This window comes from Rattus norvegicus, chromosome 4 (genome assembly GCF_036323735.1).
Source record: "Rattus norvegicus strain BN/NHsdMcwi chromosome 4, GRCr8, whole genome shotgun sequence".
NCBI lineage: Eukaryota > Metazoa > Chordata > Mammalia > Rodentia > Muridae > Rattus > Rattus norvegicus.
This window is the reverse complement of record NC_086022.1, coordinates 106,503,705-106,516,596: the sequence shown is the minus strand read 5'-3', so window position 1 is coordinate 106,516,596 and position 12,892 is coordinate 106,503,705. Positions and strand designations below refer to the sequence as shown.

The 12,892-nt window shown below is 47.6% G+C and overlaps 1 protein-coding gene across 3 annotated transcripts in view; it reads left to right on the top strand.

Annotated features, from left to right (window-relative positions):
- The first annotated feature begins 8,237 nt into the window (after window positions 1–8,237).
- The window catches only part of Kcmf1 (potassium channel modulatory factor 1), a 60,386-nt gene continuing 55,731 nt past the window's right edge, over window positions 8,238–12,892 (top strand). The window contains exon 1 of one of the 3 annotated variants that reach the window (NM_001128192.1): window positions 8,238–8,349. In NM_001128192.1, coding sequence (NP_001121664.1) covers window positions 8,334–8,349 — 16 coding nt within the window. In that variant the 5' untranslated portion in view covers window positions 8,238–8,333. Of the gene's footprint in view, window positions 8,350–8,979; window positions 11,216–12,892 lie in introns of those variants that run through there. The other 2 variants (XM_063286688.1, XM_039108353.2) reach the window with 2 other exon arrangements.

Below are 12,892 nucleotides of genomic sequence, written 5' to 3'. Positions count from 1 at the left end.
AAATGTTTGCCCCAGCAAAACACTATCCAACAGACTTCCTAAAGAACCGTTAAGTTTCCACTTCGATTACTTCCCAGCATCACCTGACAGTAAATACTCTGATAATAGGAAGGACAGAAAATAGATCAGCATGACCACCGACAAAAGGATGCCACATAAATTCATCACCTGAAGCACACCCCCACTTTAGTGTTTTGAACAGTGTTTCATGTAGCCTAGGCTGACTTCAAACACTATGCAGCAAAGGTGATCTTGAACTAATTCTCTTGCTTCTATCCCCAAAGCACTGTGATTATGGAGTCCACCACACTCAGCTTACAGAGCTCGTTTAAACACTGCTTCGCTGACGCATAGTGTGCTTGGGGCATGGGGCACAGAAGTTTAAAATGGTGGGTGTTTGGGATTGTTAGAAACCTACCCAGAACCACTGAATGGCCTTTGTCTTTGGTTGGTCCTACTGTTCTTAAATTTTTGTTTTATTTAAGATTTTAAAAAAATATTTTACATGTGTGAGGGTTGCCTCCTTGTATTTAAGCGCACCATGTGTGCAGTGCTGGCAGAAGCCATTGGGAGCTACAGGTGGTTGTGAGCTGCCATGTGGGTGCTAGGAACCAAACTCTGGTCCTCTGCAAGAGCAGTAAATGCACTTGGCCATCTTACCAACCCTTCTTTAAGATTTTTAAAGTTTTATATGGATGAATGTTTTGCCTGAATGTGTGTGTGTGTGTGTGTGTGTGTGTGTGTGTAGCATGTGTGCTTGGTATCCAGAAAGAGGCCAGAAGAGGATATCAGATTGTTTGAACTGGACTTTCAATAAGAATGGAGTACTCTGCAAGAGAAGTAAAGGCGTTTTTTTTTTTTTTTAATTTTTTTTTTTATTTATTATATCTAAGTACACTGTAGCTGTCTTCAGACACACCAGAAGAGGGCATCAGATCCCATTATAGATGGTTGTGAGCCACCATGTGGTTGTTGGGATTTGAACTCAGGACCTGAGGAAGAGCAGTCGGTGCTCTAACCACTGAGCCATCTCTCCAGCCCGAAGTAAAGGCTTTTAACTAACTTTCCGGCCCCCCATTTTATTAAAAAGTGAAATGCTTTATTCTTTGGGAATTCACAGGGTATGTTGATCACATTCATCTTCACTCTTCCCCCAGCCCCTCCCAGACCCACTCCACCTGCCTATCCCAAGTGTGTGTCTTCTTTTATGTTTAATAACCCATCAGTTCCTGTTGTGTCTGGGAGTGGGGCTCTCCACTGTAACATGGCCGACCTACTAAGAGCCACACCCTTATATAAAACTGACTCTCCCTCCCCGAGAAGCCATCCACTGTTCTTAGTTCCACGGTCGGGTGGAACTTATGTTGACTGATGCCTGGCTTGGTCTTTCCAGGCATCCACCCCTGCTTTGAGGCCCTGCATGCACTGGAACTGTCACACTGACACTGCACTCCTGTCCACCCTGACCTCTGTCTCTCATCATCTCTTCTCTCTCCCACAATGGTCCCCTAGCCTTGGTGAGAGTGTGCTATAGATGTCCTTCTCCACTGACACCTATTATCCTCACTTCCTGGGTTTTTTATTTTGAGTCTCCAGTAACTCAGCTGTCCTTGAACTACAAAGCTAAAGATGACCTTGAAATCGATACTCCTGCCTCCACCTATGGACTGTTGTTCTCACTACACCTAGTATACATGGCAAGTAGTGCAGAAGAGCAAACCCAGGACTTCCTGCATGTTAGGCAAGCATTTTATTAACAGAGCTCCAACGCAGTTCTGTTCTCAGATTAAAACTTATTTTGCTATTGTTGGTTTTTTGAGGGTTTCTCTGTATATCCCTGGCTATCCTGGAAATTATTCTGAAGACCAGGCTGTTCTTGAACTCAGAGATCTGCCTGGTTCTGCCTTCTAAGTCCTAGAATTAAAGGCATGCACCACTAGCACCCAGATATACTTATTAAGATTAAATGTGTGTCTGGGGCTGAAGAGATGGCTCAGCAGTTAAGAGCACTGATTGCTCTTCCAGAGGTCCTGAGTTCAATTCCCAGCAATTCCCACATGGTGGTTCACAGCCATCTGTAATGGGATCTGGCGCCTTCTTCTGGTGTGTCTGAAGACAGCAACAGCATCCTTATATACATAAATTCTTTAAAAAAATGTGTGTGTGTGTACACTTGAGTTTTGGGGTGCCCAAAAAGGCCCTGGAACTGGACTTAACACAAGTTCAGGTCCTTTGAAAGCACAGCACTTAGCAGTAGCCACTGAGCCATTTCTTCAGTCCCTTATGTTTATACTCATGAACCTCCTGAAACTGGAGTAATGAGTGGTTATGAGCCACACGTGTAGATGAACCAAGCCTGGTTCCTCTGCAAGAGCACTTTTAGTCTCTGAGCCATCTCTTCAGGCCCGCTTAGACTGTTATATAAGAGAGTTAGGAACCCATTCCTAGTCCTCAGTGGGTTGTAGCTAAAGCCATCTGTAAATTGTGTTTCTACTCATCCTCTTTGTTCCAAGAAATAACAACTCTGAGACTTAATATTTCATGAATAAAGTTTCTAGGCCATGAATAAAGTTTTGCTTGTTCCCCAACTGGTTCATAATTTAACTACTCATTTACTCTAAGTCATGCCACATGGCTAGCTACCTGGTCCTCAGTTTCATGTGTCTGTCTCCTCCAGTGTTGTGGGAGAATCTCCCAAGTCTGATTCAAATCCAGAATTCCTCTCTCTCTGCTGGATGTCCCACCTTCTAACCTTGTCCCTGCTCATTGGCTAATCAGCATTTTTACTGACAGATGGATGCCTCTGCACAATGCACAAAAGATTATCTCTACGGTGGGTAAACCACTTTCCATGAAAGTTGGGGGAGGGGGCGAAGTCAGCACTCCAAACTCCAGAAATCCAAAGACCAGCTGTATCGGTGAGCTCTGGGTTTGATTGAGAGACCTTGTGTCAATGAATAAGGTGGACGTGCCAAGTAAAGATGATTCATGATATTAACCTTTGGCCTCCACACATGTATGTGCATCCAAATCATAATCATGCATGCACACATGTGCCAGATACATACATGAAAAGCAGGAAAATATTATAAACCTTTACCAATTATCTCCAAACCATTTTCTCAAGAAGCTCCCCAACAATGCTGTCAAGTCACCTCATCCTCACCACAGTCCAGAATGCCTTGCCTCTGATTATGATCCCACTTCATCTGGGCTCCAGGTGATTAATCCATTCACTCATCACTAGTGTATCCTGGTGAAGGAAGGAGGGCCTGTGGTTCCTGCCCCCTCAGTCTACCAAAAAGATGAAAAACATCTCAGAGAGAGAGAGAGAGAGAGAGAGAGAGCACGCACACTTGAACAAGAACAGACTGAGCAAACAGAAAAAGCTTACAAGGAATATGGACTTAAACTGGGGCTTAAATTATCTGATCTCCCGATAAACAGAACAGAGAGCAAGTGCAGGGGCCCAGGGGCAGAAATCAACATGAGACAAGGAGACAAAGGATCAGCAGAAAGTCAGGATGCTGGGAAGCACATCCAGCCTTCAGTTAACTACAGCCCTACCTTCAGATCACAGGAACTCACTGTTGGTTTTTCAAGTCTCAATTTATGTGCATATGCCGCAGATGCTTTGGTGACAGGTGCCCTGGAACTGGAATTGTAGGCATTTGTGGAGAGCCAGACCTGGGTGCTGTGAATTGATTTTCTGGGTGAACAAGTGATCTTATCATGGAGCCATCTTCCCAGACCTTTTGGTGTTTCTTTGTTTGTTTGTATTTTTGAGACAGGGGTCAGTAGAGCTTAGCTGGCTTTGTCCTGACTCCTGAGTGCCAGAACAGGAATGCACCACACACCCAGCTCTTGCTCTTGTTTGTTTTTGGAGACAGGGTTTCTCTGTGTAGACCTGGCTATCCTGGAACTCTATCTATAGACCAGGGCCTTGAACTCCTGATGCCCGTGTGTCACTACTGCATCTTTTCCTTAGGAGAGGGCTGGCCTGGAACTTGCTAAGTAGATCTTTTCTTCTTTAACAAACCAAGCCCACACAGCTTAGTTTTATTTATGTATGTGCACCTCACATGTGTGGGTGACTGCAGAGGCCAGAAGAGAGCATGGTATCCCCTGGAACTGAAGTTACAGGTGTTTGTAGGTCATCTGATTTTAGTGTTCTCAACTGCAGAGTTACCTCTACTCACACTTTTGAGGTAAAATCTCATATGTAAATCAGGCTGGCCTTGAACCCACAGCAATCACATTGACTCTGTCTCTTGAGTGCTGGGATTAAAAGCTTGAGCCACTGTGCCCATACACTATTGATTTTCTTGCTTAAGGACAGTTTTATTGTGGTTCATACTTCTGACAAGCATACCCAGCAATGTCAAGATTACAATTATTGTACAGAATATCCCTGTGATCTCAAAAGTCCTCAGTAGACGACTATCTAGCTTACAATCCTCGGCTGTATGGGATTCCTCATGTCATTTGTGTACTTTAACAGGACTCGTGGACACTCCCTCCCCCTTTTTCCTGAGGCAGGGTCTCCCAGTGTAGCTCTGCTGGCGGTCCTGGAGCTCTCCATGGAGACCAGGCTGGCCTGAGATATGCCTGCCTCTTCGTCCCAAGCCACGCCTGGCTCACTTCCCCTAATTTTAATGCCTTAAAGTACAGAAAAACAGAGACAAAAAGGTTGACAATGGGAAGCTGTTGTCTGCTGCTCCACAGATGGTATTTAAATCTCAGTAGGATTTATCCTTTAAAACTGCTGTTAACTGGCCATCTACAGAACACCGGTTAGTTTGGTAAAGACACTTGTCACTTTCAACTGGACACAGGAGAAACCAAGGCGGCATGGGGAGAAGAAGAAGGCATGGGGCGCCGGGAGGTCTGGAGACTCAAGGACAGGCTGGGATACCAAGAAATAAAATAAGGTCTTGCAAGTGATTATACATGGTGATTTGTGCCTGTAATCCCGGGATTTGGTAGGCTGAGGCAGAACACTAAATTTAAAGCCAGTTTGATGAAGAAAAGAATTCACTGGGGGCTGGGGATTTAGCTCAGTGGTAGAGCGCTTACCTAGGAAGCACAAGGCCCTGGGTTCGGTCCCCAGCTCCGGGAAAAAAAAAAAAAAAAAGAAAGAAAAAAAAAGAACCAAGAATTCACTGGCTGAACAATTTGGTCTAAGGATTTTAAGTTACCCTTTTTGGAGGTACGTTAACATTCTGCAACACAGGCTGGCCTTGTACTCACAGCCATCTGCTTGTCTCTGCTTTAGAAGTGTACCACGCCAGGTATTTTTTTTTTTTTTAAATAAAGCATTTCCCATTTAGCAGCGAGGGACATAAATGATTTCATTCGTTTCTGAGACCTTGACTGCTGTGTGCAAGTGGCTGAGTAGTTGAATCTCTCCTTCACAGTATGAGTCCCAAGGAAGCTTGTGGTTCAAGAGCTACCCAGCAAGCCCAGGCCTTGAACTCCTGCCCCCACTTTCCAAATGCTAAACCAATGGAAACTTACCACCAGAAGACTGGGTTTTGGTTTGTTTGGAACTTAAAGCTCAACCTTTAACTAGCTCGAGTTCATAAAACCTAATGATCCAGCCTAATCTTACTGGAATAGGAAGAGATTTTTATGCTCATTTTCTTACTTTTGCCCAATTGAAAACAATGAAATCAGTCAAAGAGCTGATGGTAGTCCCTCAGGGGGTCAGACAAAGCTGTTTCCTCTCACCAACAAGACTAGCTAACCCCTCAGTACAGTAAGACTTGTTTCCTAAGGTTTCCTTTCCCTAGCAACATTCATGTACATAACACTGAGTTTCCTTAGAACTTTTCCATACACACTCCACCTCCCAGCTCCAGTCCCCTTCTTCCTGAATAGTCTCCTTTTTTATACTTACTGATATTCCATTCTGGAGGTGTTGCTTTTGTTAGCTACTTTAATTTCTCCAGCATTTTTACAGGATTGCTTAAAAACTTTGATATAATTTATATAAAATTTATATAAAACCATCATTCACTCAACAGACCTGTAAGTGCACTTGGGGTGCGGGTGGGGGTTGTTAAGAGCTGCTAGCCTAAGTGGTTGGTTAGCATTGGCGGTGAAAGGTGCTGCAGTTGGAAACTGGAAGGGAAGGGTGAATGAAGTGTGCGGTTTCCAAGTGTGCGAATGGCTGGTTTTATTAAATAAAACACTAAGCATTGAAAAAGAAAAAGAAAAAAAAAAAAAGAGCTGCTAGCCTGACTTTCATAGCTCAAAAAGTTCAGGGAACTTTACTGAAACTTGGGATCCCTTGCCAATAATGATGATGATGATGATAAATGCTTAGGGTCCTCAGAAAGGATCCACTAAACAGGCTGTTGATCAGGCTAACTACAAACCCTGTTGTCCCTTTGTAACCCCTTAGTATAGGGAATTACACACGCACACACACACACACACAGACTCACACACAAAACAAGATTATGTCTGGTTATCTAGTCTTCATTTAAACCCAAATTAGGTGGGGGTATGATGGAAGGTGCTTTTAATTCCAGCACTGGGGGAGGTGGGGAAGGGCATACTCAACTACATAAGCAATTCAAGGACAGGCTCGGGCCTGTCTCAAGACCATACCCAAATTAAAAATATGATCCTTATTAAAAATATCATCAATTACAGCTATAAACGGTTCCTTTAATAGACAGGAATGACCTACTACGTGTTCTCTTGGATTAAACCTAATATTTTTTAAAAACAGGCATATCTTTTTTTTTAGATTTATTTATTATATATAAGTATACTGTAGCTGCTTCAGACATACCAGAAGAGGGCATCAGATCTCATTACAGATGGTTCTAAGCCACCATGTGGTTGCTGGGATTTGAACTCAGGACCTCAGGAAGAGCAGTCAGTGCTATTAACCGCTGAGCCATCTCTCCAGCCCAAAACAGGCATATCTTAAATCATTTTTAATAGTGTAACAAACAGGGTCCTTCCTCTGCTAGCTATTCTACATGCCGAGTTTTGGTACTGTATCTCTCCTCTGCATCTGTTGATATGCTTGTCCTTTTTGAAAGCCACAGAAGCTAAGGCAACCAACGCTTTGTCCAGGTGCCACAGCCAGTGGAGGGTGGGCAAATTAGGAAAATCGACAAAGCAAGCAGTACCCTGGACCCTAGTTTCAGTAAACTTAGCAGGGAACTGTGTTCAATTTCGAGTGTACCCAGACAAAATTAACTACCAAAAGCGAACCAATAAGAGCGAAGGCTCAGCAAGGTTAAGTCACTTGTCCAAGGTTACACCAAGCATATCAGAACCAGAATGCCAGGACTGAACGTGTCTTAACTCCAGGGCGCGATCTGTTCTACCTGCGCCACGCCATCACTGACACGTGGTCAGGGGTAGTCTGAAGTGTTTGCTGAGTTAGTAATGCCCTAAAGAGAAAGTAGACTGTAAGGAGCCTGGGTAAGGTTGGAGGGAAAGACATGCACATACAGAGAAGCAGTCCACGTGCCAGAAGCAAACTAGCCCCGAAGCCCACCAAGTTTTCCCGGCAGCGCATTGGAGCGGGTGGCGGCCCGGCAACCGAGCCGGCTCGCTAGGCCTCGATCTCCCGTAGATCTGGGGACACGAGAGCCCCGGAGGAGTCCCGACTGCCTTTCCCTTCTGGATCCCCGGCTTTCAAAGCAGCACACAAACACACGTCCCCGGGAGGTCTGCGATGGCCTGGCAGCCACGCGCCCAGGCGCTAGGGAGCCACCTCAGGGGCGTTTCGTGTCCTCGTCCTCCCCACGCGCAGCGTGGCGGGCCGCGGCTGGGCTCGGGTGCTGCGAGACAGCGGCCGGGCCGCCGCCAAGCACGGTCGCCCGCCGGCCGCGGGGCCTCAGGGCGGCGAGAGGCGGGGCGGGCGTGCGGGCGGAAGGAGGCGGAAGAGGAGGAAGAGGAGGAAGAGGAGGAGGAGGAGGAGGAGGCGGCGGCCCGAGCCGGGAGACGGGCGGGGGGCGGGCCGGGGGAGGGGACGAGCGGGATTTGCGGACGCCGCGCCGCTGCCGGGAGCCGGCGGGGGCCCGAGAGTGACCGAGTCACGGCGGGCGCCGGCGGAGCCGCGGCCGCGTCGGACCCGCCTCCTGGAGGAGCTCAGGCCCGGCCCCATTCCCGCCCCGCGCCGCCTCCCCGCCGCCGCCGCCGCCGCCGCCGCGGGAGCGCTCCCCTGCCCACCCCGCCCCCGCGGCCGAGCCCGGGAGTCGAGTGGGAGTCGGCCGGCCGGGCGCGGGCAGCGCCGGGAGCCCGCGGTGGGGGCACACTGCAGCCGGGAGCCCGGGAGGGGCCGCGCCGCCAGCGTCTGAACTAGGATGTCCCGACATGAAGGTGAGAGCCGAGCCCCCGCCCCCACCGCTTGGGCCTCGGCCTACCCCGCCCGAGGTCCCGGCGCCGCTGAGGGCAGCGGGGCACCAGCGGGGACGCAGGCCGGGTCCGAGTCGCGGGGCTAAGGAACCCGAGGCGACCGCGGCCCGAAGAGCGAGCGGGAGCGGCGGCCGCAACCGTGGCTTGCGGCCGCGGCCCTGAGCTGGGCCTGGAGCCGGAGGCGGGGCGGCCGGGCGGCCGGAGGCTTTGCACTGTCATGGGGCGGGAGAGGGGGAGGGGAGGCGGCGAGGCCCGTTACCGGCGGGAGCCTGGCCCTCGGGACACATACCGGACGCCCAAGGCCCGGCCGGCCCGCCCGGGGGAACCGCGGGGCCCCGGCGCGGCCTAGCTGCGGCGGCTCCCGGAAGAGCCCGGCGCGGTGGCCGAGCCGGGTCGCGGGCGTGCGGCCGCGACCGGGGAATGGGGTCCGGGCCCCGCGGGCGCGTCCGGTCTCTGGGAGACCGCGGGCGAGCCGCGGCCCCACCTGAGGGCCGCGGCCGTGCGGGTGGGAAGGCGCCGCGGCCCCACCTGAGGGCCGCGGCCGTGCGGGTGGGAAGGCGCCGCGGCCCGGGCTCGGGCAGCCCTCGGTGACTGGAGCTCGCCCGGCCTCGCGGTAGGCCTCGGCGCGTCCCTGGGCTCGGGTAAGCCAAGTTCCCGGGGCGGATCCAGCCCAGCCGCGGCGAGCAAACTCTCTGCTCGGTCACCTCGCCAGAGCGGAACTTGCTCCCGGCCGGCCCCGGGCCCTCACCCGCGTGCGCTGCCCACCGAAGCAGGCTTACAGTCGGGGGCGTTTGGACTTCCGCGGTGCCCTGTGGAAGGAAACACGCTAGGGTTCTGTGGTTAAGAATCAGACCACTCACGTCCCAGCCCCACGGCACAAAGGCACAAGTGTTTTAAGGCCGATGGATGGGCGATGAACTGGTGAAAAATAAGTTAACTCGAATTTACTACCATATGGTTTAGGAAGGGGGAGGGGGTTAGGTTCTCTTTGTTTCACTACAGCAGATTTTACCTTAAAAAGTAGTCTCACCGACTCAGTGAAAAGTTTATTTCAGTACGGGTAATGGAAGATTGTATACGTGACCTGAAAGTATTGTATCCCTTAGATTTTCAAGTCCAGTAAAGGTGTTTTGGAAGTAGAAAAAGTTTGAGGAGGAAGATTCTCTCGCAGGCAGGACATTCTTAGGGAAGTACAGACCTTGGATTTTCTATGGTGAAAAACTCAGTTCAGTTAACATACATTTAGTGAAAGTTTCAGAATTTGCATTTCTAAAGGCAAGATTGAGATCGAACATTTTGTGTTTGGTGATTCTCTAAAAAAAAAACTAACAGGAAAGAAACTTCTTGGAGCATTTTTGATTACTGTTCATATGTTGGACATTTTGAAATAGCAGGGTACTTAATTTAGCCTCAATCAGATGGATGAAAAGAAATTTTTGGGAACTCACCTGTTAAACCATTTTATATGCTTAATGGGAATGTGTTCCTTATCAGTGCAATTTGAAAAAAGTTTTAATTAAGGTTATAATCATTCCATTTGGAGATGGTAAGGTTGGCATCAGTTGGTGTATTGATCACCTTCAAGACAAAGTGAAAGTGAGCACGGGGTGTAGGCTCTAACTGAGGAACCAGATTAAAATATCAGAAAAACAGTCTGATGAGATGGGTGTCTGAGGTCTGCTCCTTGCCTTAAGGAAGCAGCATCTGGACTGAATACCCTGATGCAGTATCCTGGAAAAGTACCCTCAGATGATGTGTTTGAGCCATTGACATGGTTTAGGTAGATACAGCATCCTTTAATAAAATACACATTGTGTGATCTGAGCCCATCTTTCCCTCTTTGGTCCTGGTAAGGATACTTTTTAATTACTTGACATCTTGAAACTTTCAACACCTGTCTTGGCAACTTAATGCACAATGTTTGACAAGTGATTTTTATATTTACATACATACATTAATTAAAGTTATTTCTTTATTTATTTTAGACAGTGTCTCACTAAGTAGCACTGACTGGCCTGGAACTCAAGAGTTCTGCCTGCTTTTGCCTCCCCAGAACTGTGATTAAAGGTGTGTGCTCGCAGACCTTTAACAGGGTTAGTTTAAGGGTCTAGTTTTTGGCCTAAAGCAGGAATGATAGTTTTAGTATCACATCTGTTCATGAGATTTGTCTATATTTTGTAGTATATTATTTCAGGCAGTAATTATTTTCATCAGGAAGGATTTGACAATCTCAAATATAGGGTACAATATATAGGGTACAAGCTCAGATTTTTGTTTACTTTTCTCTTTGGACCAGCTAAACCTGTTTATTTCATTGTGAGACAGGGATCACGGTACCTATTCTTGGCTGGTCTGAACTTACTATGCACACTAGACTGGCTTCATACTTTTCAGGCACCTTCTTGTATTCAGCCTTCCTATATCTGCCTCCCTTCTGAGCCATCTCACTTAGCACAGCACTTATTAGTGGTCTAGATTTTGCTCTTTTAATCATCTGTCCTTACATTCTCTGCAGTTGTTTTCCTTGGGAGTATGACCCAGAACTGGATGTTGTAGTCTAGTTCAGGACAGAGCTGAACAGCCTGTAATGTACTTGCCTAGGTCTTGCTTTACAGCCTTAAGTGTACAAATAACTTGTTACTTTGTCTTCTCCCAACTCTAACCAATTGCTCTGTAGTATACAGATGATATAACATTGGACCACACAGCCCCAAGATGAACACCCATCAAGATCAAGCACTGGACTACTCTGAGAAAAATGGATGCAGCCAAGGACACAGAGAATGCTCTAGGCCAGAGTTAACCCACTTTCTCTAAAGTAAAGGGCCAGGTAGAAAACGTTATAGGCTTAACCAACTATAGTCTGTCACTGTCACAGTTGTCATATGGAAGCCACCTAATCAAGTTATGGCTGTGTTCCACTTAAAACCTTATTTATGGACACTGACATTTGAATTTCATAAAACTTTCATGTGTCATGAAATATGGTTCCTTGAAACGTTGCCATCACCACCATTTAAAGATGTAAAAGCCATTTTTAGCTGGTGGGGCCCATCGAGAATTGGTGGTGGCCAAAATTGATCCAAGCACTGTAGTTTGTCTGACCTAGTGGAGCTATACAGCTGAGGGTCCTGGAACTGGTGGGAGACCAGGAAGGGCCCAGACATACCCTTGGTATGTCTGCATTTCTACTGGGTCATGAGCAGGTGCAGGAACTGACCAACTCCTGCACCTTATGAGGGAGCACAGCATAGATTGGGAAGAGGGCTGGGGAATAAGCTCCTGCCTTTTCAGGTAGGTGTTAGTGGAGGGCGGTTCTCCACCACAGTGAAGTTCCTATTTGCTACATGATTTGACTGGGGAGAATTCCAGGGCCTCCCTTTCAGCTCGTTTTGAAATGTGCTTACCATGTTAGCAAACGTTTCCCAGGTCTAACTAGCACCAGGCCACTCTATGTTGTCTATATCAACAGTATCTAGTTTTGGGTCTTACACCAAACCCACTCATTTTCTGTTTTCCATGTTTCTTTTTTAAACTGTCTCTGGCAAGGACTATAGCTTAGTTGTAGAGCACACGTGTTGTTCTGCTTCTTGTTATTTTTGAGACAGTATAATAGGTATCTGGCTGGCCTTGAAGTTATTGTGACCAAGAGTGACCTTGAGCTCACAGGCATTCAGCACCATGTCTGATTTATGTAGTGTTGGGACTTGAACCCAGAGCTTCATACATGCTGGGTAAGCATCTTACCAACTAAGCTGCATCCCTGGCCTTGCAGGACATGCTTAACCTACGTCGAAAGCTTTGGGTTTATTTTTCAGCACCAAAGGAAAATAAAAGGAGGCATGTATGATGTCACCTAGTATTAGCCGTAGCCACTCTTAGAGAGTAAGACTGGAGGATCCCTTGAACCTAGAAATTTACTGCCAACCTGGTTGTACTACTCAGTCAAAAGAAACAGCACTTCAGGTCCCTGTCTGTATTGCCAGACCCCTGTCAGGAGGTTGAGGCAAAATCCTGTATCACACATACAAAAATTCTTAACATCATGTTTTGGAAAACAACATATTTGAAATGTGTGTGATTCTGAGTTTGAAGACCAGGAAATAGCTTTGTAAATAAAAACCTGTGAGATCACTTAGCTCATGAGCTCAGTTATGGGGGTTGTAGTTGATTACCTGAGTTAACACAGATAGCAGCTTTAAATCCTTGGACTGTTTTCCTTACTGTGTGAAAGGCACTGCTAGGTACCAAGGAATGTGAGGAGACACGGACTTTCACTCCAAGCTGATAGGAAAGATGTGTTTGCAGACAGTCTCTGGAGGCAGTGCAGCCTGAGGCAGGCTGACAGAAAACGATAATAAGCAAGTGGTTGTCAAAGTGCTCACCGACTGTCCATACAGCTGTTTTGGCGTATTTAGTGTACATGTGTGAGAGAGGGTGTGTGGAGCAGTGCATGAGGGTCGGGATAACTTTTGAGCTCAGTTCTATATTCTAACTATAGAGCCAT